Source organism: Mobula birostris, chromosome 8, assembly GCF_030028105.1.
Source record: "Mobula birostris isolate sMobBir1 chromosome 8, sMobBir1.hap1, whole genome shotgun sequence".
Lineage (NCBI taxonomy): Eukaryota > Metazoa > Chordata > Chondrichthyes > Myliobatiformes > Myliobatidae > Mobula > Mobula birostris.
In genome coordinates, this window is record NC_092377.1 from 128,655,836 (window position 1) to 128,679,193 (window position 23,358).

At 54.9% G+C, this 23,358-nt stretch overlaps 2 protein-coding genes across 3 annotated transcripts; both read right to left on the reverse strand.

Moving 5' to 3' along the window:
• Positions 1-2,014: 2,014 nt before the first annotated feature.
• On the reverse strand, positions 2,015-17,509 carry LOC140201691 (uncharacterized). Of its 2 annotated transcripts, XM_072266227.1 has the most exons (8): positions 17,224-17,509; positions 15,076-15,141; positions 14,537-14,693; positions 10,444-10,586; positions 9,029-9,103; positions 7,571-7,825; positions 5,796-6,193; positions 2,015-4,968 (listed from the first exon to the last, which is right to left on the reverse strand). In XM_072266227.1, exons 2-8 carry the CDS (start codon positions 15,128-15,130, stop codon positions 3,010-3,012), a joined length of 3,042 nt encoding a protein of 1,013 aa, XP_072122328.1. In that variant the 5' UTR covers positions 15,131-15,141; positions 17,224-17,509; the 3' UTR covers positions 2,015-3,009. The 2 variants fall into 2 exon arrangements, with proteins under 2 accessions (XP_072122328.1, XP_072122327.1); XM_072266226.1 differs by lacking the exon at positions 17,224-17,509 and having other exon boundaries at positions 15,076-16,441.
• A 56-nt stretch (positions 17,510-17,565) lies between these two features.
• Positions 17,566-23,080, reverse strand: LOC140202058 (rho GTPase-activating protein 33-like). Its single transcript, XM_072266915.1, has 4 exons — positions 22,971-23,080; positions 20,722-20,829; positions 19,995-20,140; positions 17,566-18,277 (listed from the first exon to the last, which is right to left on the reverse strand). Exons 1-4 carry the CDS (start codon positions 23,078-23,080, stop codon positions 18,111-18,113), a joined length of 531 nt encoding a protein of 176 aa, XP_072123016.1. The 3' UTR covers positions 17,566-18,110.
• Positions 23,081-23,358: the final 278 nt, after the last annotated feature.

The following is a 23,358-nucleotide window of genomic DNA, read 5'->3' on the forward strand; positions in this document are numbered from 1 at the left end:
GGAGCAACACATGGTCTACTGGGGAAACTTGGGGGGCGGGGGAGGAACAGCCTTGATACTGGTGGGAGGGAGAGAGGGATTGATGTTGGGATCCTGCCGAAAAATTACAACACAAAAAGTCAACTGATCCTTTGCTCCTACCGATGCAGGTTCCTGTAGTAGCTCCATGCTCGCTGCCTCCTGTCTATGGTTCTCCACAACACTATAGGCTCTCAACCCAACCCTGTGCTTTTACCCACTAACTCCTTCCATTCCTCCCCACCTCCCTCTTTCTCTCTACCCCTCCACTCCCTCCCTCTCTTTCTTCCCCACCCCACTCCTCCTTTCTTTCTACCTCCTCCACTTCCTCACTCCATTCCCACCCTCCACCTTTCCTCTCTCCCCTCCATTCCCTGCTCCCACACTCATCCTTTACCCCATATTCTACAGTAGTTTCTAGTAAAGGAAAAAATGCTCCTCCCCTTTCCCCTCTCCCTCACAACTTTATTCTGGCACTTCATTCTCCCCCTTCCTTTACAGTCCTGATTAAGGGTCTTGGTCTATTCATTTCCATAGTTGCAGCCTGACCTGCTGAGTTTGCCCAGCATTTTGTGTGTGTTACTCTGATTTTCCAGCATGTGCAGAATCTCGTGTTATGTACTCGGAAGCATGTTCTTGTCAAGGTGGTTGGGTGTGAACTGTAAGGTTCTTTGGGAGGGTGCTGGTGGTGTGGCAGCAGATGATGTCAGGTTGGTTGGCGTTTCTGGATTAAATTTGCTGCAGCAGGTTACAGAACCCAGCTAGCAGCCCCTGCTCCCCCTCGCACCACCGCTGGTACATATACTGTATATCTCTGTAAATCCTCCCCATCCGTCACCACCGCCCTCCCCAGTACCAGCACCCACCCGATCTCAGTGACCCCCTCTTGCCTATACACCCCTTCCTGTCTGTGTGAACCCCTCCCCTCTGGCCCTACATCCCTCCCCAGCTCTCTGACCCCCTCCCCGTCTCTGTGACCTCTCTGACCCCTGCACCCCTCCCCGCAACTGTGAGCCTCTCCAGCCCCTGCACACCTCCCAGTCTCCATGAACCTCTCCAGTTCCTACACCCCACACTAGCTCTGTAAACCCCTCCCATTTCACTGGTGTGTGAGCTCCCTCTGTCTCAGCCGAGTGTTGTATGGGTGTGTGTTAGAGTGAGAGAGACAGACACATACATTCTTTGCCTAAACCAGTCTATCCACATGGCAAGCATGATCCAGCACCTCTGGAATGGAGCTGGTTGGACCAGTTTCTCTTGCCCTAGGCAGTCCCAGAATAAATACACCCTGTGCCACTGATTTCCCCACAGCCCAGGAGATTGAAACTCTAGACCATTCAGCCCAGTGAACCAGTACTACCCTGAGCAAACTCTCCCATCAATTCCTTTCCCCATACAACAACGCCCAGCCTCCCCTCCATGGACTCTGTCTACACTTCTCAATGCCTCGGTAAAGCAGCCAGCATAATCATAGACCCCCCACCTTCCACATTCTCTCTTCTCCCCTCACCCACCAGCTAGAAAATAAAACACCTGAAAGCATGTAGCAAAAGATTCAAGGCCAGTTCTATTCCAAAGTTAACAGTCACTTGAACAGACTTCTCATATGCAAAAGATGGATTCTTGATCTCACAATCCACCTCATTGTAGTCCTTGCAGTTTATTGTCTGTCTGCCCTGGATTTTCTCTGTTATGTTCCAGCATACTGTTTCCCACTGAAACTTCCCACTGACAACACGCTGGAGGAACTCAGCAGGTCGGGCAGCATCCGTGGAAACGATAAGTCGATGTTTCGGGCCGGAACCCTTCGTCAGGACTGTAGAGGGAAGGGGCAGAGGCCCTATAAAGAAGGTAGGGTTCACCTGGTACCTACCAGCCTTCTCCTTCCCACCCTGCCCCCATCTTATTTATAGGGCCTCTGCCCCTTCCCTCTACGGTCCTGACAAAGGGTTCCGGCCCAAAACGTTGACTGATTGTTTCCACAGATGCTGCCTGACCTGCTGAGTTCCTCCAGCATGTTGTGATTGTTGCTTTGACCCCAGCATCTGCAGAGTATTTTGTGTTTACAAAACTTTCCACTGTATCTTGGCACATATGACAACAATAAACCAATTCCCACGTCCTGTATTTTCCCCACTTTGGGAAGTACCTATTGGACCCACGTGCACCACACCCTTTCTCAGGGTCAGACACAAGGTGAAGCTTGTTCCACCACCAACTCCTGGGGTCAGGCACGGAGTGAAGCTTCCTCCACACCATCCCATCACACTCCCCTGGGGTCAGACGCAGAATGAAGTTCCCTCTGCACCAGGGGTTCCCAACCTGGGGTCCACAGACTCATCATTTAATGGTAAGGGTCCATGGCATAAAAAAAAGTTGGGAACCCCTGCTCTACACCATCTATCACGAGTGTCTGAGACCCACTCCAACTTCCCAATTGTATCCCACTACAACACCACATTCCCCATCCTCCTTCCGAATCTAACTCCCCACCCCCTGTCGCATCCAGGAAACCTATTCCCTCTCTGCCCTGACCCCTAATGGGTAAGTGACTATGATTCAAAGATCATCACAGGCTTCTTGTTGATGGCTGGGAAAGGGGGTGGGGGTGGTTTTTCAGTAGATTTCACTGGTCTATGCTGTCTGAAGCCTGTTGACCAGCAGAGGGGTTGTGGGGGGGGGGTGTTGGAGATCAATGGACCGTTGGAATGAAGAGGTTCGGGTTGGCCCAATCTCTGGTGTCCTCCGATCTCCAGGCACCTTATGTAGAAGGAGAGGCCATTCTCAACTTCCCTCCCTTTGGACCCTTGGCACAGAGGTTTGGTTTGGCTTAGGTCAGTGTTGGTGGGAGCCCCTGACCCTCAGCGGGACAGACATTCCTTGGAGGTGCGTTTGCCAGATGCCCCACCACTCAAGAAAGAGCTAAATTGCCGATTATTCTTCTTTTTCACTGGGGGAAGGAAGTTGTGACGGTGGATTTCCCTTTCCTCGTCAGCAAAAGCTCCGCTCCAGGCCCCTGAAGCTCCATCGCTGGTGGTGACGGGAGAGGGATGCCCGTGGCGGGAGGTCCCGGGCTGGTCCGATGCCATACCGCCGAGCCACGGCCACGGCTCGTTCAGGCAGGCCGGGGTAGAGGGTGGGGGGCCGGTGGAGGGGGTGAGGGTGGCGCGGGCAGGCCGGGAGACGCTGCCTCACCTCAGGCCACCCTGCCGCCAGCAGCAGGTCAGGGTGGTGGTATGGGGGAAGGGGCAGGAGGTGACGGTGATGTGGGGTACGGCGGTGCTGGTGGTGACTGCGCTGGCGGCGAGGACGCTGGGTGGGCGGAGGAGGGGGTGGGGGGAGGGTAGGGGGTTGGGGAGGGGGTGGGGGAGGAGGAAGTGGAGGAGGCGGAGGTGGGGGAGGAGGAGGTGGAGGAGGTGGAGGAGGAGGAGGAGGTGGTACAACCGCAATGGGGCAGCGGACAGATGGCACCCTCCCTCGCGTTCGCTGCTGTGGGTGGTCGGCGGGGGTGGGTCGGGGAGCGAAAGCAAAGGGGGGAGGAGGTGGGCAAGGTCCCTCACCCCTCCCAGGACCCTCTTGCCTGGTGGGTGAGCGGGAGCGGCGGGGAGGGGGAGAACCGTGCAACTGAGGAAGGAGAGAGGGGTGTCCCGGTATCAGGAGGTGTTTGGAGGAGGGTGGGGGAGGGGGGAGGGGGCCACGAGAGAGGGAGCCAGCACGGGCAAAGGGTGAGGGGCGGGCAGGCCCTTCCCGGGGGTCTCGGGTAAGGGAGGGGTGGGCACTGCGACGAAAGCGGCATGGGGGGCGCGGAGGGAGTACCAGATCGGGGGGCCGAAGGGGTGCTGAATCAGGCAGCCGAGGGGGGGCCGAATCCGGGTGCCGAGGGGGGGCCGAATCCGGGTGCCGAGGTGGGGCCGATTCCGGGTGCCGAGGTGGGGCCGATTCCGGGTGCCGAGGGGGGGCCGAATCCGGGTGCCGAGGGGGGGCCGATTCCGGGTACCGAGGGGGGGCCGAATCCGGGTGCCGAGGGGGGGCCGAATCCGGGTGCCGAGGGGGGGCCGATTCCGGGTACCGAGGGGGGGCCGATTCCGGGTGCCGAGTGGGGGCCGATTCCGGGTGCCAAGGGGGGACCGAATCCGGGTGCCGAGTGGGAACCGATTCCGGGTGCCGAGGGGGGGCCGAATCCGGGTGCCGAGGGGGGGCCGATTCCGGGTACCGAGTGGGGGCCGATTCCGGGTACCGAGTGGGGGCCGATTCCGGTTGCCAAGGGGGGACCGATTCCGGGTGCCGAGTGGGGGCCGATTCCGGGTGCCGAGTGGGGGCCGATTCCGGGTGCCGAGGGGGGGCCGATTCCGGGTGCCGAGGGGGGGCCGATTCCGGGTGCCGAGTGGGGGCCGAATCCGGGTGCCGAGTGGGAACCGATTCCGGGTGCCGAGGGGGGGCCGAATCCGGGTGCCGAGGGGGGGCCGATTCCGGGTGCCGAGTGGGGGCCGAATCCGGGTGCCGAGTGGGAACCGATTCCGGGTGCCGAGGGGGGGCCGAATCCGGGTGCCGAGGGGGGGCCGATTCCAGGTGCCAAGGGGAGGCCAAATCCGGGTGCCGAGGGGGGGTCGATTCCGGGTGCCAAGGGGGGACCGATTCCCGGTGCCGAGTGGGGGCCGATTCCGGGTGCCGAGGTGGGGCCGAATCCGGGTGCCGAGGGGGGGCCGAATCCGGGTGCCGAGGGGGGGCCGAATCCGGGTGCCGAGGGGGGGCCGATTCCAGGTGCCAAGGGGGGGCCAAATCCGGGTGCCGAGGGGGGGCCGATTCCAGGTGCCAAGGGGGGGCCAAATCCGGGTGCCGAGTGGGAACCAATTCCGGGTGCCAAGGGGGGGCCGATTCCAGGTGCCAAGTGGGAACCGATTCCGGGTGCCAAGGGGGGGCCGAATCCGGGGGCCAAGGAGGCCCTGGGACCTGCAGAATGAACAGAGGTAAAGGGAAATGTGAGATGGAGGCAGAGAGAGTGAGTGAGGAGGAAGGGGCTCTGAGGAAGGAACGCTATTGTGGGGTGAGGAGGGAGCACTGTGGGAGGGGGGTGTGAAGGGGGTTCTGTGGGTGGAGTCATGAGGTGGAAGCCCTGTGGGAGGGGTGGAGGAGGAAGTGCTGTGGGTGGGGCAGCGAGGAGGGACCGCTATGGGAGGGGGAAGGAGCAACGCATTTACTTGATCCAGCCTCTCCTCACTCTGGTAGTCAAACCCTTGTTCTGGGGGGGCACAAAGAGGGCACTGTGGGAGGGGCGGTGAGGAGGGAACACTGTGGAAGAGAGTGAGGAGGGAGCACTGTGGGAGGGGTGAGGAGGGAGCGCTGTGGGAGGGGCGGTGAGGAGTGAACACTGGGAGGGGCGGTGAGGAGGGAGCACTGTGGGAGGGGGTGAGGAGGGAGCGCTGTGGGAAGGGGTGAGGAGGGAGCACTGTGGGAGAGGCGGTGAGGAGTGAACACTGGGAGGGGTGGTGAGGAGGGAGCACTGTGGGAGAGGGTGAGGAGGGAGCACTGTGGGAGAGGGTGAGGAGGGAGCACTGTGGGAGGGGCGGTGAGGAGTGAACACTGTGGGAGAGGCAGTGAGGAGTGAACACTGTGGGAGGAGTTGAGGAGGGAACACTGGAAGGGACGGTGAGGAGGGAGCACTGTGGGAGGGGGTGAGGAGGGAACACTGTGGCTGGGGCAGTGAGGAGTGAATGCTGTCGATGGGGCGGTGGGAGGGAACACTGCGGGAGGAGGATACAGCGTCTCCTCATATTTACCTGATCCAGCATCTCCTCACTCTGGTAGCCAAGCCCGTGTTCTGGGTGAGTCCGGGAGAACAGGGGGTGGTCTCGGCCCTGCCAGGTAGCCAGGACATATCCGTGGTGGTCCGACCCTCTCCAGGCTGGGTCAGCTTCCATCGCCACAGTCCGAAGCAGTCGGGGTGGCTCGGGGGACTGACGCCCTGGCTCGTGTCTATGCCGGAATACGTGGTGCGCCTGATGAGTCAGAGCTAATGCCATATCCCGGGCAGGGCCCTTTGTGGGTGGGGGAGGAGGGGGCAGGGGAGGTGGTGGAGGGGGCAGAGGAGGTGGTGGTGGGGGCAGGGGAGGTGGGAGATGTGGGGCGACAGGGGGTGTTGGGGAGGGGGATTTGCGATGAGTGATCCAGAGCCAACCTGTGAAGAAAAGCTGAAGATGAGGGCAAGTTCCAGTCCTTATTCACCACCCTGTCTCTGTGACTCTATTCAGCTCCTACACCCTTCTCGTCTTTCCACCCCTCCCTGTCCAAGTGACCCCTCCCATCACAGTGATCCCCTCCGCCGTCCCTGTCTCCGTGACCCCTTCCAGTCCCTACACAACACCCCATCTTTGTGAATCCCTCTGGCTCCCACACCCCTCCAAGTCTTGACCTCCTCTGATCCCAACGCCCCCTGCCCCGGCATCTCTGGCACCCACCGTCTGGTCCCTACACCCTTCCCTGTCTCTCTGACTGCTTCCAGTCCTCAGCAACCCCCCCACCTCTGTCTCAGCGACCTCGAGTCCCTACATGCTTCCTCAACTGTGCCCCCCCCCACCCAGGTCCCTACATACTCCCACATCTCTGTGCTCTCCTCCGGTCCCTACAGCCTTCCATGTTTCTGTGACCCCAATCTGATCTCTTACACCCCTCCCCGTCTCTGTGACCCACAATCCGGTTTCTACAAACCTCACCGTCTCTGTGACCCTTTCCAGTCCTCACTCCTCCCTGTCTCTGTGACCTCTTCCAGGCCCTACACTCCTCACCATCTCTGACCTTTTCCAGTGCCTACACCCAACCCCATCTCTGTGACCCACTCCATATCCTAGACACCTCCCCAACTCTGTTCCATACACCCCTCCCAGTCTCTGCGACCCCTTCCAAGCCTTGCACCCCTCCCCATCTCTGTCACCCTTTACAGTCCCTACGCCCCTCTCTGACCCTAGAACTCCCTCTGGCCTCTACACAGCTCCCCAACTCTGTGTCCCTTCAACTGCCCCATCTCTGTGACCCCTTCCAGTCCCTACATCACTCCCAGTCTCTGTTACGCCCCCCACCCCGGTCCCTACACCCCTCCCCATCTCTGTGACCTCTTCCAGTCTCCACACCCCTCCTCACCTCTGTGACCCTTCCAGTCTCCGCACACACCCTACCTCTGTGACCCTTTACGGTCCCTGCACCCCTCCCCGTCTCTGTGACCCTTTATGGTCCCTGCACCCCCCACTGTCTCTGTGACCCTTTCCGGTCCCTGCACTCCTCCCCATCTCTGTGACCTCTTCCAGTCTCCACACTCCTCCTCACCTCTGTGACCCTTCCAGTCTCCGTACACACCCTACCTCTGTGACGCTTTATGGTCCCTGCACCCCTCCCCATCTCTGTGACCCTTTATGGTCCCTGCACCCCCACCCACTGTCTCTGTGACCCCTTGCAGTTCGTACACCACTCTCTGTCCCTATCTTAGCCCCACCCGCCCCACCCTCCTCATGCAGGAGTTCTCTTGTCAGGTTGTTGTGGAGCTGCTGGCTTCCCGCCGTACCCTGACTCTGAGCGTTGACCTCCGCCTGCGGGCTGCCAGCTGAGGAACGGAGGGATGGCCGCTCTCCATCAGGGCCATGCTGTCTGGGCCTGGCCTCGTCGGGTCCTCGCCGTGTACGCCGGGGTTGGAGCTGGGCATAGAGGGGCTCGGCGAAGCCGGGGTTCTGCAGCTGGATGAGCTGATCAACTGAGACCAGGCGGTCCGATGGCCCGTCTGCGCTGGAAGAATGGCGGAGGCTGTGGTGTCGGGGCAGCGCTGGTGAGAAAAGACAGGGAGAGAGGGTTTGTTGGAAGGGATGGAGAGGGGTGAGGAGAAGAGGGGAGGGTGGAGAAGGGTTGGGAAGAAGAGAGGGGGAGAGAGGAGAGAGGGACAAAGAGGGGAAAGGATGAAGAGGGGGAAGGGGTGGAAGGGTGAAGGAGAAGGGGAGGGGGAGGGGGAAGGGGGAAGGGGGAAGGGGGAAGGGGGAAGGAGGGAAGGAGGGAAGGAGGGAAGGAGGGAAGGAGGGAAGGAGGGAAGGAGGGAAGGGGGAAGGGGGAAGGAGGGAAGGGGGAAGGAGGGAAGGAGGGAAGGAGGGAAGGAGGGAAGGGGAAGGAGGGAAGGAGGGAAGGAGGGAAGGGGGAGGGAAGGAGGGAAGGGGGAGGGAAGGAGGGAAGGGGAAGGGAAGGGGAAGGGGAAGGGAAGGGGAAGGGGAAGGGGAAGGGAAGGGGAAGGGAAGGGGAAGGGGAAGGGGAAGGGGAAGGGGAAGGAGAAGAGAGGGAAGGGGGAAGGGGGAAGGGGGGAAGAGGGAGAAGGGGGAAGGGGGAAGATGGGAAAGGGGGAGAAGGTGGGGAAGGGGGAAAGGTGGGGAAGGGGGAAAGGTGGGGAAGGGGGAAAGGTGGGGAAGGGGGAAAGGTGGGGAAGGGGGAAGGGGGAAAGGTGGGGAAGGGGGAAAGGGGAAAGGTGGGGAAGGGGGAAAGGTGGGGAAGGGGAAAGATGGGGAAGGGGAAAGATGGGGAAGGGGTGGGGGAGGGGTGAGGGGTGGGGTGAGGGGTGGGGGAGGGGGAAGGGGGCAGAGGGGAAGTGAAGGTGGAAAACAAGATGAGGAGGGAAATGGAGAGAGAGGGAAGGAGAGAGAGGGAATGAAAGAGGGGAAGCAGGTGGGGTGGAATGTGGAAGAGGGGGAGATGGGTTATAAGGGAAAGGGAGGGAGAAGAAAAGCTGCAACGACTAACATTCCTGTGGCATGCTGCTCCCTCCTCATCTCCCCTCCCACAGTCGGCACCCCCTCCTCACCACCCCTCCCACAGGGAAGCACCCCTCCTCATTGCCCCTCCCACAACATTTGCTCCTCACTCCCCTCACCGCTCGTCCCATAGTGCTCCCTGCTCACCACCCCGCCACCCTGTCCCGCAGAGTACCGGCACGCTCCTACTCTAAGGAGGATTGGACACCACTCCAAAAGAAAGGGTCACACCCTACCTGTTACTCCCGTCTGCGAGGACAGGGACTCTTCACTCTTCACTGAGCGAAGTGTTCGGTACTCACCACTGGGTCCTGAGAGAGACGACAGAGAGAAAGGTTCAGCTGTTTTACAGCGCCTAGGGGAGTTCCACTCTATGTCTGATCCCGGGTGTGTGCGATGGGATGGCGTGGAAAGTGCTTCACCCCGTGTCTGACTCTGCGAGTGTGTGATGAGACAGTTGGGGGGGGGGGGGGGGAGTCTCACTGTGTCTTACCCTTGGACTGTGTCATGGGACGGTGTGGAGGGAGCTTCACTTTGTGACTGACCTCGGGAGTGTGTGATGGGACGGTGTGGAGGGAGATTCACTCTGTGTCTGACCCTGGGAGTGTGTGATGGGACGGTGTGGAGGGAGCTTCACTCTGTGTCTGACCCCGGGAGTGTGTGATGGAACGGTGTGGAGGGAGCTTCACTCTGTGTCTGACCCCGGGAGAGTGTGATGGGACGGTGTGGAGGGAGCTTCACTCTGTGTCTGACCCCGGGAGTGTGTGATGGGACAGTGTGGAGGGAGCTTCACTCTGTGTCTGACCCTAAGAGTGTGTGACAGGATGGTGTGGAAGGAGCCTCACTGTGTGTGACCCCAGGAGTGTGTAATGGGACAATGTAAAGGTAGTTTCACTTTGTACCTGACCCTAGGAGTGTGTGATTGGATGCTGTGAAGGGACCTCCACTCTGTGTCTGATCCCTAGCTGTGTATGATGGAACAGTGCAGTGGGAGCTTCACTTTGTGTTTGATCCCGGGAATGGGTGATGGGACAGTTGATGTGAATGTTTCAACAGAACAGCGCTATGGCTAGACAACATCTGAGATATTATGGATGTAGAGGCTTTACCAAGATGCTGTCTGGATTAGAGGGCATGAGATACAAGAAGAGGTTGGACAAACTTTGGGGTGGAAGAGGCTGAAAGGAAACTTGATAGAGGTTTGTAAGATTATGAGAGGCTTAGACAGAGTAGACAGCTGGTATCTTTTCTCCCCAATGTCTAATATCAGAGTGCATGTATTTAAGGTGAGAGTGTGCGTTCAAAGGAGATGTGTGGGACAATTTTTTTTTAATCTGGAGAGTGGTGGGTGCCTAGACTGTGCTGCCAGGGATAGGGTTGGAGCCAGTATGACCGACAGAGGTGTTTCTGAATGTGCAGGAACATTGCACAAGCTGAAGGGATTAGGTGCCATGGTCTGAATTAGTTTGACACAACATTGTGAATCCTATTCCTGAACAGGACCATTCTGTGTTCCATGAATGTGAGAACGCAATGAGATTAGTGTAAGTGGGACTTTGTTACACATTGCCTATCTCTCGGATTCCCACCCTGTGTGCCTACAAGTGTCTGACGTGACCATTATGCGATGAAGTAAGCTTGGATCCAATACCCCGGCCCCTGTTGGCTGCCCGGAACAGCAGGCCCACTTCCGGATGAGAATCACGCTCTGTCGTACTCGAGGACTTTCCCAGGGTGAAGAAACTCTTCCAGCTCCCTGTTCCGGCCTTGCGGCCCTTCCCTGCATTCCTGTTCCTGCCAAGAGATTGGAAGGTTGCAGGGAGTTCAGAGACATCGCTTGTCAAAGTTACCCAGCATAAAGTAGTCTGTAGTTCTCCAGTACACAAGATCGCAACAGGGTTGTAGACTCAACCAGCTCCATCACGGGCACAATCCTCCTCACCATCGATGAGATGGTGCCTCAAGAAAGCAGCATCCATCATTAAAGACCCTCACCACCCGGGACATACCCTCTTCTCATTAGCACCATCAGGGAGGAGGTACAAGTGCCCAAGCACCCACACTCAATGTTTTAGGAACAGCTTCTTCCCCTCTGCCATCATATTTCTGAATGGGCATGAACCCATGAACCATTACCTTGTCATTGTTTGTGCATTATTCCTTTGTTTGAGTAATCTCATACCTTTGCACTGGACTGCTGCCACAAAAGAGCAAATTTCCCAACATACACACTTAGTGGCCACTTTTTTAGGTACACCTGTACATTAATGCAAATATCTAATCAGCCAATCATATAGCAGCAACTCAATGCATAAAAGCATGCAGACATGGTCAAGAGGTTCAGTTATTCAGTTAAATATATATATTTAATATATATTATGTCTGTTTTTGCACGATTTTTAATTCATTCAATATACGTATACTGTAACTGGTTTATATTTATTTTATTCTTCTTCTCCTTCTATATTATGTATTGCATTGAACTGCTGCTGCTAAGTTAACAAATCTCACGACACACTCCAGTGATAATAAACCTGATTCTGATTCCGAAATGCGATCTAAGTGACTTTGACCATGGAATGATTGTTGCTGCCAGATGGTTTTGAGCATCTCAGAAAATGCTAATCTGCTAAAAATGTTCACACACAACAGTCTCTAGAGTTCAGAGAATGGTGTGAGAAACAAAAAACATCCAGTGAGCAGCAGTTCTCTGGGTGAAAGCACCTTGTTAATGAGAGAGGTCTGACGAGATTGGCCAGGAAGGTGATAGGAACTCAAATAACCATGTGTTACAACAGTGGTATGCAGAAGAGCATCTCTTTAAGCACGACACATCGAACCTTGAAGTGGATGGGCTGCAGCAGCAGAAGACCACAAACATACATTCAGTGGCCACAGCGTACCTAATAAAGTGGCCACTGAGTGTAAGTCAGTGATAACATGATTCTGATTCTGGCTAAGAGGGGAAAAGGGATTAGTAAACTGGATGCTTGAGGAATGAAAATTATTAATTAGTTATTGATAAAATATTATTAATAATAACTGCACTTTAGATCATAATTAGCAGAAGGGAAGTCATTGAATCAAAAGGGCAGGCAGTTAGGCAGAGTGAATGTGGTGGCTCTGTTGGTAATAAAATAAAATAAAATCCTTCGAAAGAGGTGACATAGGATTGGAAGATGTAGAATCCTTGTGGGTAGAGTTGAGAAACTGCGAGGGTAAAAATACCCTGATAGGAGTTAGATACAGGCCTCCAAAAAGTAGACAGGAGGTGGGGTACAATTACAATGGGAGAGAAAAGCAGCATTTAAAAAGCATTAGTCATGCGGGACTTCAATGTGCAGGTAGGTTAGGAAAATCAAATTGGTGCTGGCTGCCAACTTGTAGAATGCCAATGAGATGGCATTTTAAGGCAGCTTGTGGTTGAGTCTACTAGGTAAAAGGCAATTCTGCATTGAGTGCTATGTAATGAACCAGATTTGATTAGGGAGCTTAAGGTAAAGGAACACTTAAAAGACAGTGATCATAATATGATAGAATTCACCCTGCAGTTTGAAAGGGAGAAGATAAAATCAGATGTATCAGTATTACAATGGAGTAAAGGGAACTATATGAAAGAGGAACTGGCAAAAGATGTTTGGCGGGGATGCTAAAAGGAACGACGGCAGAACAGCAATGGCTGGTGTTTCTGGGGAGAAATCAGAAGGCGCAGGAAAAATACATCCCAAAGATGAAGAAGTATTCTACAGGGAGGATGAGGTAACCATAGCTGACAAGGAAAGACAGCATAAGAGCAAAAGAGAGGGCACAAAATACAGCAAAAATTAGTGGGAAGCTTTGTAAAAAAACAACAGAAGGCAACTAAAAAGCAATAAGGAAAGAAAATATGAACTGTTTTGCATCCATCTGTACTGTGGAAGACACCAGCAATATGCCAGAAATTTGAGAGTGTCAGAAGGCAGAGATGAGTGTACTTGCTATTATTTGGGAGAAGGTGCTTGGGAAGCTGAAGAGTCTGGAGGTAGGTAAGTTACCTGGACCAGATGGACTACACAAGAGGTAGTAAAAGAGATTGTAGAGGCATTAGCAGTGACCTTTCAAGAATCACTAGATTATGGCATGGTTCGGGAGGAACGGAAAAACTGCAAATATCACTCCACTCTTTAAGAGGAGGGAGGGAAAAGATGAGAAATTATAGGCTAGTTAGCCTTACCAGTGGTTGGCAAGTCCATTATAAAGGATGAGGGTTTGGGCACATGATAAAGTAGACTGAAGTGAACATGGTTTCCTTAAGAGGAAATCTTGCCTGACAGTTCTATTGAAATTCTTTGAGGAAATAAAATGGAGGATATTGTTTACTTAGATTTCAGAAAGTTTTTGAAATCAGAGTGCTTAACAAGATAAGAGCCCATGGTACTGTTATTGTTGTTGTTCTTTTCCATGCCATGTGGCACATCGGGCTGCAATTTTGCCGTTTCTTTAGCATTTTCTTGTTCGTTTTTACGAGGTTGAGTTGCTAGCTTGACGCTCAACCCAGCATAGATGGAAAGCGTGCAAGGAGCTGGCCAGATTCGAACCCTGGTCCACTTGTCTCAAAGTTTGGTGCGAATGCCACTACACGACTGGCCGGCATATAAGAACCTATGGTATTACAGGAAAGATACTAGCATGGACAGAAGATTGGCTGCCTGGCAGAAGGCAAAGTGGCTGCCAGATTTTGGTTTTCTGTTTTCTGCATGGTTTTCTGTAGGGGTCAGTATTTGGATTGCTTCTTTTCCCATTACATGTTAATGATTTGAAAAACAGAATTGATGGCAAATTTGAGGATGATACAAAGGTAGGTGGAAGGCAGGAAGTGTTGAGGAAGCAAGGAGTCTGCAGAAGGACTTGGTCAGATTAGCAGAAGGGGCAAAGGAGATGGAATAATGTGTAGTCATGCACTTTGGCAGAAGAAATAAAGGCATAGATTATTTTCTAAATGGGCAGAAGTTTCAGAAATTGGAGGTGCAAAGCGACTTGGGAGTGCTTGTGCAGGATTCTCTAACGGTTAACTTGCAGGTTGAGTTGTTTGTAAAGAAGGCAAATGCAATGTTGGCATTCATTTCAAGAAGACAACAAGAGGAAGTCACGGATGTAATGCTGAGACTTTATAAGACCCCATGGAGTATTCTGAACAGCATTGGATCCCATATATAAATGATGTGCTGACATTGGAGAGGTTCATAAAATCTTTATAAAAATAATCAAGGAAATGAAAGGGTTAATGTATGAAGAGCATTTGATGGATCTGTCTCACTGGAGTTTAGAGGAATGAGGAGGCATCTCACTGAATATTGAAAAGTACTGAATATAGAATGGACATGGAAAGGATGTTTCTATTTGTAGGAAAGTCGAGGACCAGTGGGCACTGCCTCAGAATAGAAGGATGTCCCCTTAGAATGAAGATGAGGAGGAAGTTCTTTAGCCACAGGGTGGTGAGTCTGTGGAATTCATTGCCACAGACAGTGGTGAAGGCCAAGTCATTTGGTATATTTAAAGTGGAGATTGATAGGTTCTTAATTAGTAAGGGCGTCAAAGGTTAGGGAGACAATACCTGACCCTCCATCTCATGCAGACACCAAGTGACCTACCAGCCTGGACAAACACCACCTGACGCACTACCACAAGAAGGCGCTGGCATTTCCAGATGACAGAGAGCCAGTCTCGGCACACTCCGGCATGTACCAGATCTCTGCAGTGCTCACCTCTGTACTGGAGGTCGGTCAGGACAGGGACACCTGTTGACACTGCCGGGTCTGGTCCGGTGTACGAGCCCCCAGTCCTGAGCGTCTTGCAGGGGCAGCAGGCGGGAGCTGCAGCTTATCCTCGTCTGGGCCTTGCCTCGACTTCTGTTAGCGGTGCCTGCAACACAGACACACACAGGTGGACCTATGGGAATAGACAATTCAAGAGCCCCACCAGAGAGAAACGTCCAAGAGAGAAAATCACGGCTGTTCAGATGGCCGGAGATACAGACTTTGAGAGTGTGGGCACATGCATGAGCGTGTGACCTGTTCCACTAGTGAGAGTTCGTGTGGCATGTGTGTGCGTGCGTGCGTGCGTGAGCGTCAAGACAACTGACTCCCCTCTACATGATCGTCAAGAAGGGGAGAACAGCAGCAAGTGCGAAGCGCTGCTGGAGCAGAGAGGTCGGAGCTCAAGAGCAACAGATCACAGCAGGAGCCGGGCTAGCAGAAGCTGATGAGGGTCAGTGCCCAGCAGGGGATAGGATTGGGGCCATTACCTGGAAAGGATTCATCCACAATGCTTGGCTCCTGAAACCCCGTCCATATCAACATCAGTCACAGGTCTGAAACAGAGAGAAACTCTGCAGGACAGGGTGATGTTCCCTCCACACCATCCCATCACACAGTCCCGAGGTCAGACACAGAGTGAATCTCCCTCCATACCGTCTCATCACACACTCCCGGGGTCAGACACAGAGTGAAGCTCCCTCCACACCGTCCCATCACACGCTCCCGGGGTCAGACACAGAGTGAAGCTCTCTCCACACTGTCCCATCACACACTCCCGGGGTCAGACACAGAGTGAATCTCCCTCCACACCGTCCCATCACACACTCCCGAGGTCAGACAGAGTGAAGCTCTCTCCAAACTGTCCCATCACACACTCCCGGAGTCAGACACAGAGTGGATCTCCCTCCACACCGTCCCATCACACAGTCCCAAGGTCAGACAGAGTGAAGCTCCCTCCACACCATCCCATCACACACTCCCGGGGTCAGACACAGAGTGAAGCTCCCTCCACACTGTCCCATCACACACTCCCAGGGTCAGACACAGAGTGAAGCTCCCTCCACACTGTCCCATCACACACTCCCAGGGTCAGACACAGAGTGAGGGTCCCTCTACACCATCCCATCACACACTTACTCTGAGAACCATAGAGTGAAGCTCACCTCATACTCTCCCATCTCAGACTTTCAGGGTCAGACACAGAGTAAAGCTCCCTACACACCATCCCATCACACACTGTGGGGGTTAGACACACAGATTTGTCCCAGACAGTTTTGAGCTTCTCAAGAGTTGCTGGAGCCACATTCACCCAGTCAAGTGAAGAGTGTCCCCTCACACTCCTGACCGGTGCCTTGTAGATGGGGGAATGGTAATATGGCGAATGTTGAGTGCGTGGACTCAGGTAGGTATGGAATGGAGGGGAATTAAAGGTTATGGGGAAAAGGCAGGTATGTGGAGATGAGTCCATGGCCTGACCAGCCATGATCTTATTGAATGACGGAGTAGGCTCCATTGACCAGATGGCCGACTCCTGCTCCTATTTCTTATAATCATCCCATCAGAGGGAGAACTGTAGGAGGGAGCACTACTCCATTGAAACAAGGCCCCGGTGAATCAGACCCTATTGCCAGGCGAGGGTGGTGGGATTCCCAGTGGAATTAAGGCTGAGGTTTACCCTTGTTACATCACTCTGTGGAATCTTGTCTGCACAACACTTGCCATATCTCCAACATTATAACAGTGATGGCATTTCAAAAGAAGTGTTACGTCACAGAAGGGTGAGGGTAGCGAGAGACGGAGGGAGTGAAAGATAGAGAAACAAAGAAGGGAGTGAAAAAGAAAGAGTGAGAGAGGTAGAGAGAGACATTTAGAGAGTTGAGAGAGGGAGAGGGGAGGGAGGGGAGGGAGGGGAGGGAGGGAAGGGGGAGGGGAGGGAGGGGAGGGAGGGGAGGGAGGGAAGGGGGAGGGGAGGGAGGGGAGGGAGGGGAGGGAGGGAAGGGGGAGGGGAGGGAGGGAAGGGAGAGGGGAGATGGGGCAGGGGAGGGGGAAGGAGGAGAGGGGGAGAGGAGAGGAGCATGAGGGAGGTGAGGGGAGAGGGGTAGAGGGAAGAGGGGTAGAGGGGAGAGGGAAAGAGGGGAGAGGGAAAGAGGGGAGAGGGAAAGAGGGGAGAGGGAAAGAGGGGAGAGGGAAAGAGGGGAGAGGGAAAGAGGGGAGAGGGAAAGAGGGGAGAGGGAGAAAGGAAGAGGGGAGACAGGAGAGGAGAGTAGGGAGTGGAGTAGAGAGGGGAGGGGAAGGGAAGAGGGGAGTAGGAGGGGTGAAGAGGGGGAGGGGGGTAGAGGGGCAAAAGTGTCAGAGAGGGGGTGTGGAAGATATAAAAGCCTGAAAGCATGTACCATCATGCTCAAGGACAGCTTCTATCCTGCCTTTATAAGATTATTCAACAGACCTCTTGTATAAACAGATGGACTTCTGACCTCAGAATGTACCTCATTATGGTCCCTGCACATTGCCTGCCTGCACTGTACTTTCTCTGTAACTGAAACACTTCATTCTGCATTCTGTTATTGTTTACTACTTTGATGTACTGATGTGATTACACTACACTTTTGTACATGTGACAATAATAAAACAATTACCAATTTGTCAGCACCCTCTGTGAATCCAATCAAAATGCATAGAAGTCCGGTGGAGAGCATTCTGACCGGTGGCACCACCGCCTGGCCTGGAGGCTCCAAGCACAGGATCACTGAAGGGTACACACCTGCTCCATCATGGGCACAACCCTCCCCATCATCAAGGACATCTCCAAGAGGCTGCACCACAAGAAGGTGGTAAAGACCCTCACCATCTGGTTTACTACCATCGGAGAGGAGGTGAAGTGCTAGATACAGCAATTCAATGAGTTTTTCCCCTTTCGAGATTTCATATATAGATTGAGAGAGAGATAAAGATGAGTGAGAAAGAGAGAGAGAGAGGTTTATATACAAACGTATACATATACAGACTCATTGGATCAGCAACAGCTTATCCCCTCCACCATCAGATTCCTGATGGTCCATAAACCCAAGAACAGTAATTAGTTCTCTTTTTTTTGGCACTGTTTATTTATCTTTGTAATTTATGGCATTTTTATGCCTTTGTTTTATGTACAAATTTCCCATTCTGATTCTGGAAGGTGTCTGAGAAGCGTCCTTCATAAGTAGCTGAGTCAGAAGCCCACATGGACAACGTCCACTGCTCTAGCCTCACCAATCACCTTCGTCAATCACTTGATCAATATGATGGCATCAGAGCAGCAACTCCCAAGAGAGCAAAATATGAATAAGAAAGTAAGATAATTTATTGGAAGTTCTTCAAAAGGGAATTGCAGGTTTGCAGTCCGGCCCGGGGTCTGGCAACCTAGGTTTCTTCCTTAACCTTCTCCAAGGAGTAATGTCATTTATAAGTCAGACCCTGGGCCAACAGGGTGTAAACTCCCACGAAATGTCAACATCTGTTTCTTCCCGATGCACACCAAGGAATTTTAAACCTCCTCTGTCTCTTCCTCCTCCGTGCTAACTTGACTGTTCAAGTTGGGATTCCGATCATGCTGAGCCTTGAGCATTGCCTCTTCCAGGGTGAGGAGACGCTGGCATTCCATGGGGGTGCAGGAAACTTTGCGGGCAACCGCGGGTGCTCCATTCACTGAGGCTTTAAAGGGTCAGAGTCAGTCCTTGTCTCCACAGGGTGGCAGGGGAGAAAGGTGGGGAGGTGGTGCATGTGTGGGACCCACTGCCATTGAGGATCGATGTGTGAGAGGGGGAGGAGGGAGGAGGGAGGAGGGAGGAGGGAGGAGGGAAGAGGGTCTGGGGAGATGTGGAGGGGAAGGAGGGGGAGGGAAGGAGGGGGAGGGAAGGAGGGGGAGGGAAGGAGGGGGAGGGAAGGAGGGGATAGAGTGGAGGAAGTGGAGAGACGAGGAGTAAATAGGTAGGAGGGATGGGGACAGGAGGGGCCAGAAGGAGGGGATAGAGGGGAAGTGAGGGAGGTTGGAAGAAGGAGGATTGAGAGGGAAGGGGGAAGAGAGGGAAGGGGGAAGAGAGAGAAGGGGAAGAGAGAGAAGGGGGGAAGAGAGGGAAGGAGTGAAGATGGAGGGGGTTGGGAGGAAAGGAGGGAGGAAGCATGAGAAAGAGGAAAAGGGGAGGGGTGGGAGGGAATGAAGGAGAGGGAATGAAGGGAAGGAGAGGGATGGAGAGGGAAAGAGAGGGATGGAGAGGGATGGAGAGGCAGAGGGAGGGATAGATCTGTCCTCCTCCCAACCCTCCAGCCGCCTCCCGAGGTTCTGTATGAGTGTGTGTATATATCTTGGTATGAGACACTTTCCCCAGTGTGTGGGGTGTGAAGGTGCTGAGTGTGGGGTTACACATTCAACACACACAAAATGCTGGAAGAACTCAGCAGGCCAGGCAGCATCAATGGAAAAGAGTCTAATCAACGTATCAGGCGAGACCCTTCAGTAGGTCTGGAGAAAAAAAAATGAGGAGTCAGAGTTAGAGGAGAGGGCAGGAAGAAACACAAGGTGATAGAAGAAACTGGGAAGGATGAGGGGTGAAGTAAAGAGCTTTTTCTCTCTAGTTCTGCTGAAGGGTTTCGGCCCAAAACGTCAATTATATTCTTTTCCATAGTTGCTGCCTGGCCTGCTGAGTTCCTCCAGCATTTTCTGTGTGTTGTTTGGATTTCCAGTATCTGTAGATTTGCTCTTGTTTGTGGGGGTTACATATTGGCAGGTAGTTGGATCAGACCATTAAGCGGCTAGGAGCTGCTTCACTCAGCTGTCTGTTCCTTGCACGCTGTGGAGCCATCCATTCCCCATGTGCCCGGGACCCGTCCGTTCCCCGTGTGCCCGGGACCCATCCGTTCCCCGTGTGCCCGGGACCCGTCCGTTCCCCATGTGCCCGGGACCAGTCCGTTCCCCGTGAGCCCAGGACCAGTCCGTTCCCCGTGTGCCTGGGACCAGATCCTTCCCCGTGTGCCCGGGACCCGTCTGTTCCCCATGTGCCTGGGACCAGCCCCTTCCCCGTGTGCCCGGGACCAGTGCATTCCCCGTGTGCCCGGGAGCCGTCTGTTCCCCGTGTGTCCGGGAGCCGCCCGTTCCTCGTGTGCCCAGGACTCATCTGGTCCCCGTGTACCCGGGAGCCACCACTTCCCTGTGTGCCCGGGACCAGTCTGTTCCCCGTGTGCTCGGGAGCCGCCCGTTCCCCGTGTGCTCGGGAGCCGCCCGTTCCCCGTGTGCTCGGGAGCCGCCCGTTCCCCGTGTGCTCGGGAGCCGCCCGTTCCCCGTGTTCTCGGGAGCCACCCGTTCCCTGTGTGCCCCGGGACCAGTCCATTCCCCGTGTGCCCAGGAGCCACCCGGTCCCACTGTTGCCCTCACCTGGGACTTCCTTGCCAGCGGAGGTAAAAGCATCACTGAAGAGGACATCCACATGGCTGAGGAGGAACTCAACCACGATTGACTGGATCCGCACCTCCCGGAAGGCATCGGCCCCCGTGAATCCCACTGCCTCAATACCCTGGGAGCTGAGAAGAGAGACACCCAGGGGTCAGAGAGTAACAACCAGAGCTCCAGACAAACTGATCATCTCCCTACCCCTTCCCACCTGCACACACAAACACACTGACTCCCAAATACACACACAATCTCCCTCTGGGGACGGGCCACTCATACACACATTCACTGAGAGACAGGTCTCTCACATACAGTCCTTCGCCCTGCTGCCACACACACACACAAACAGTTCCTCACCAGGGGATGGGTCACAAATACACACACACATTCACTGGGGGATGAGTCTCATACATGCAAACATATGGACACACACACCTTGACTGGGGAACAAGTCTCTCTCTCCCTCTCTCACACACTCACTTCTTGGGAGAAGATGTCTCATATATATTTATATATATATATATATATGTGTATATATATATATATATATATATATATATATATACACACACACACACACACACACACACACACTCTGACTCATGGGGGGGGCAAGTCTCACACATGCACACACAGGGACAATGGACAGCTGTCAGAAGGGACTGAGATTTGGGGGTAGGAGGGGCAGGGGAGGGAAGGGAATGTCTCTCACCGCAGCAGGTTGGGGGCCCAGACGATGGCAAGGTTCTTTCCATGCATGCCGGTGGAGGCGCAGTGCTTGGCCAGCGTCGACAGGTGCCTCAGCAGGAAGCGCAGCGTCCTGTCGGTACAGAGGAGTGTCACACCACAGGACCATAAGGCAGGGACACGCTGACCGTAATGAGAGGAACGGAAGTGAAAGAGAGGGGGACGGGGGAGAAGGAGAGGAGGAGGGGTGGGGATAGGGGAATGGACCGGAACAGGAGGAACGGAAGTGAAAGAGAGGGGGACGGGGGAGAAGGAGAATAGGAGGGGTGGGGATAGGGGAATGGACCGGAGCAGGAGGAATGGAAATGAAAGAGAGGGGTCGGGGGAGGGGTGGGGATAGGGGAATGGGGAGATGGGGATGGGGAGATGAGGAGGTGGAGTATAGGGGTGCGGGATGGGGATGGGGGACAGGGAGATGGGGACAGGGAAATGGGGACAGGGAAATGGGGACAGGGAAATGGGGAGGGGAGGAGGTGGGAGATGGGAGGGGCAGAGGGGAAAGATGGGAGAGGATGTGGGGAGGTGGGGTGAGGGAGTGGGGAGGGGAAGGATGGGGAAGAGAGGAGGGGAGGGGGGACGGTTAAGGGGTGGACAGGGAGGAAGGAGGAGTGGGAGAGAGAGGGATGATAGAGAGAGGGGGGATGGGAGAGAGAGGGGGGATGGGAGAGAGAGGGGGGGATGGGAGAGAGAGGGGGGGATGGGAGAGAGAGGGGGGGATGGGAGAGAGAGGGGGGGATGGGAGAGAGAGGGGGGGATGGGAGAGAGATGGGGGAGAGGGATGGGGGAGAGGGATGGGGGAGAGGGATGGGGAGAGGGATGGGGAGAGAGATGGGGAGAGAGATGGGGGAGAGAGATGGGGGAGAGAGATGGGGGAGAGAGATGGGGGAGAGAGATGGGGGAGAGAGATGGGGGAGAGAGATGGGGGAGAGAGATGGGGGAGAGAGATGGGGAGAGAGATGGGGAGAGAGATGGGGGAGAGAGATGGGGGAGAGAGATGGGGAGAGAGATGGGGAGAGAGATGGGGAGAGAGATGGGGAGAGAGATGGGGAGAGAGATGGGGAGAGAGATGGGGAGAGAGATGGGGAGAGAGATGGGGAGAGAGATGGGGAGAGAGATGGGGAGAGAGATGGGGAGAGAGATGGGGAGAGAGATGGGGAGAGAGATGGGGAAGGGGTAACAAGAAGAAGTAGAGGGGAGGAGAGGAGAGCAGAGAGAGAAGAGGAGAAGCTTACAGGAAGTAGTTGGGGGAGAAAAGAGGAGGAAGAGAAGTTGGGGAAGAGGGGAGAGAAGTTGGGGGAGGGGGGAGAGAAGTGGGGGGTGAGAAGTGAGGGGAGAGAATTGAGAAGGGGGAAGATGGGAGAGGTGGGAGGGGAGGGCTGAGGAGAGAGGGGTAGATGAGGGGGGAAGGGGAAGGGGAGAGGGGGAGAGGGGGAAAGAAAAAGAAGGGGAAGAAAGATGGGGAGAAGGGGGGGAGAAGAGGGGGGAGAAGAGGGGGGAGAAGAGGGGGGAGAAGAGGGGGGAGAAGAGGGGGGAGAAGAGGGGGGAGAAGAGGGGGGAGAAGATGGGGGAGAAGGTGGGGGAGAAGATGGGGAGAAGATGGGGAGAAGATGGGGAGAAGATGGGGGAGAAGATGGGGGAGAAGATGGGGAGAAGATGGGGAGAGAAGCTGGGGGGAGGGGAGCGGGGAGAGAAGTTGGGGAGAGAAGTTGGGGAAGGGAAGGGGAGAGGAGGGAGAAGGGAAGGGGAGAGGAGGGAGAAGGGAAGGGGAGAGGAGGGAGAAGGGAAGGGGAGAGGAGGGAGAAGGGAAGGGGGAGAGGAGGGAGAAGGGAAGGGGGAGAGGAGGGAGAAGGGAAGGGGGAGAGGAGGGAGAAGGGAAGGGGGAGAGGAGGGAGAAGGGGTGGGGGGAGAGAAAGGAGAGAAGAGGGGAGAGGGAGAGTAAAAGGGGGGGAGAGGGAGCAAGAGGGAGATGAGTGGGAGGTGTGGGAGATGGGGGATGGTGAGGGGAAAGGGAGAAGGGGAGAGAAGATGAGAGGTGGGGAGATGGGGGAAGGGGGAGGCATGGGGTGGGGAGGGGGAGGGGAGATGAGTGGGAAGGAGGAGGTGGGTGGGAGGTGGAGGGAGAGAGGAAGAGGAATAGGGGGAGATGGTGGGAGAGGAAGAGAGCAAGAATCTGAGACACAGTGGGATATTCAGGGTGTGACCCACCCCACACACCTGTAGTTAGGGGGAGGCAGCTGTTGAATCACATCGTGGACCCTTAGGAGTCGCTGTTCCTCACTCTCCACTGTCACGGCCTCCTGCGGGATGTGTGTACATAGAAACATGTAAGATGGAGGGCAGGAGGGCACGCACACTGCTCACACACACAATGGTGCCACGGTAGCATAACAGCGCGATGCTATTATAGCTTTGGGTGTAGAAGTTCGGTGTTCAATCGAGGCGTCCACTGTAAGGAGCTTGTACATCTCCCCATAGAAAGGGTGGCTTTCCCTAACACAGTCCAAAGACATACCAGTTAATAGACATACCTGGTCATTCTAAATTCTCCTATAATTAGCTAGGGTTAAATTGAGGGTTGCTGGGTGCATGACTAAAAGGGTCT

Coding starts and splice junctions, on each gene's coding strand:
- LOC140202058 (XM_072266915.1), bottom strand. CDS start 23,080: ATGTTTCTATGTACACACATCCCGCAGGAGGCCGTGACAGTGGAGAGT. Junction 20,830..22,970: donor CTGCCTCCCCCTAACTACAG/GTGTGTGGGGTG, acceptor CTGTACCGACAG/GACGCTGCGCTTCCTGCTGA. Junction 20,141..20,721: donor TGGGCCCCCAACCTGCTGCG/GTGAGAGACATT, acceptor CTCTCTTCTCAG/CTCCCAGGGTATTGAGGCAG.
- LOC140201691 (XM_072266227.1), bottom strand. CDS start 15,130: ATGTTGATATGGACGGGGTTTCAGGAGCCAAGCATTGTGGATGAATCC. Junction 14,694..15,075: donor TGTGGATGAATCCTTTCCAG/GTAATGGCCCCA, acceptor TCTGTGTTGCAG/GCACCGCTAACAGAAGTCGA. Junction 7,826..9,028: donor CTCGCAGACGGGAGTAACAG/GTAGGGTGTGAC, acceptor TTTTCTCACCAG/CGCTGCCCCGACACCACAGC.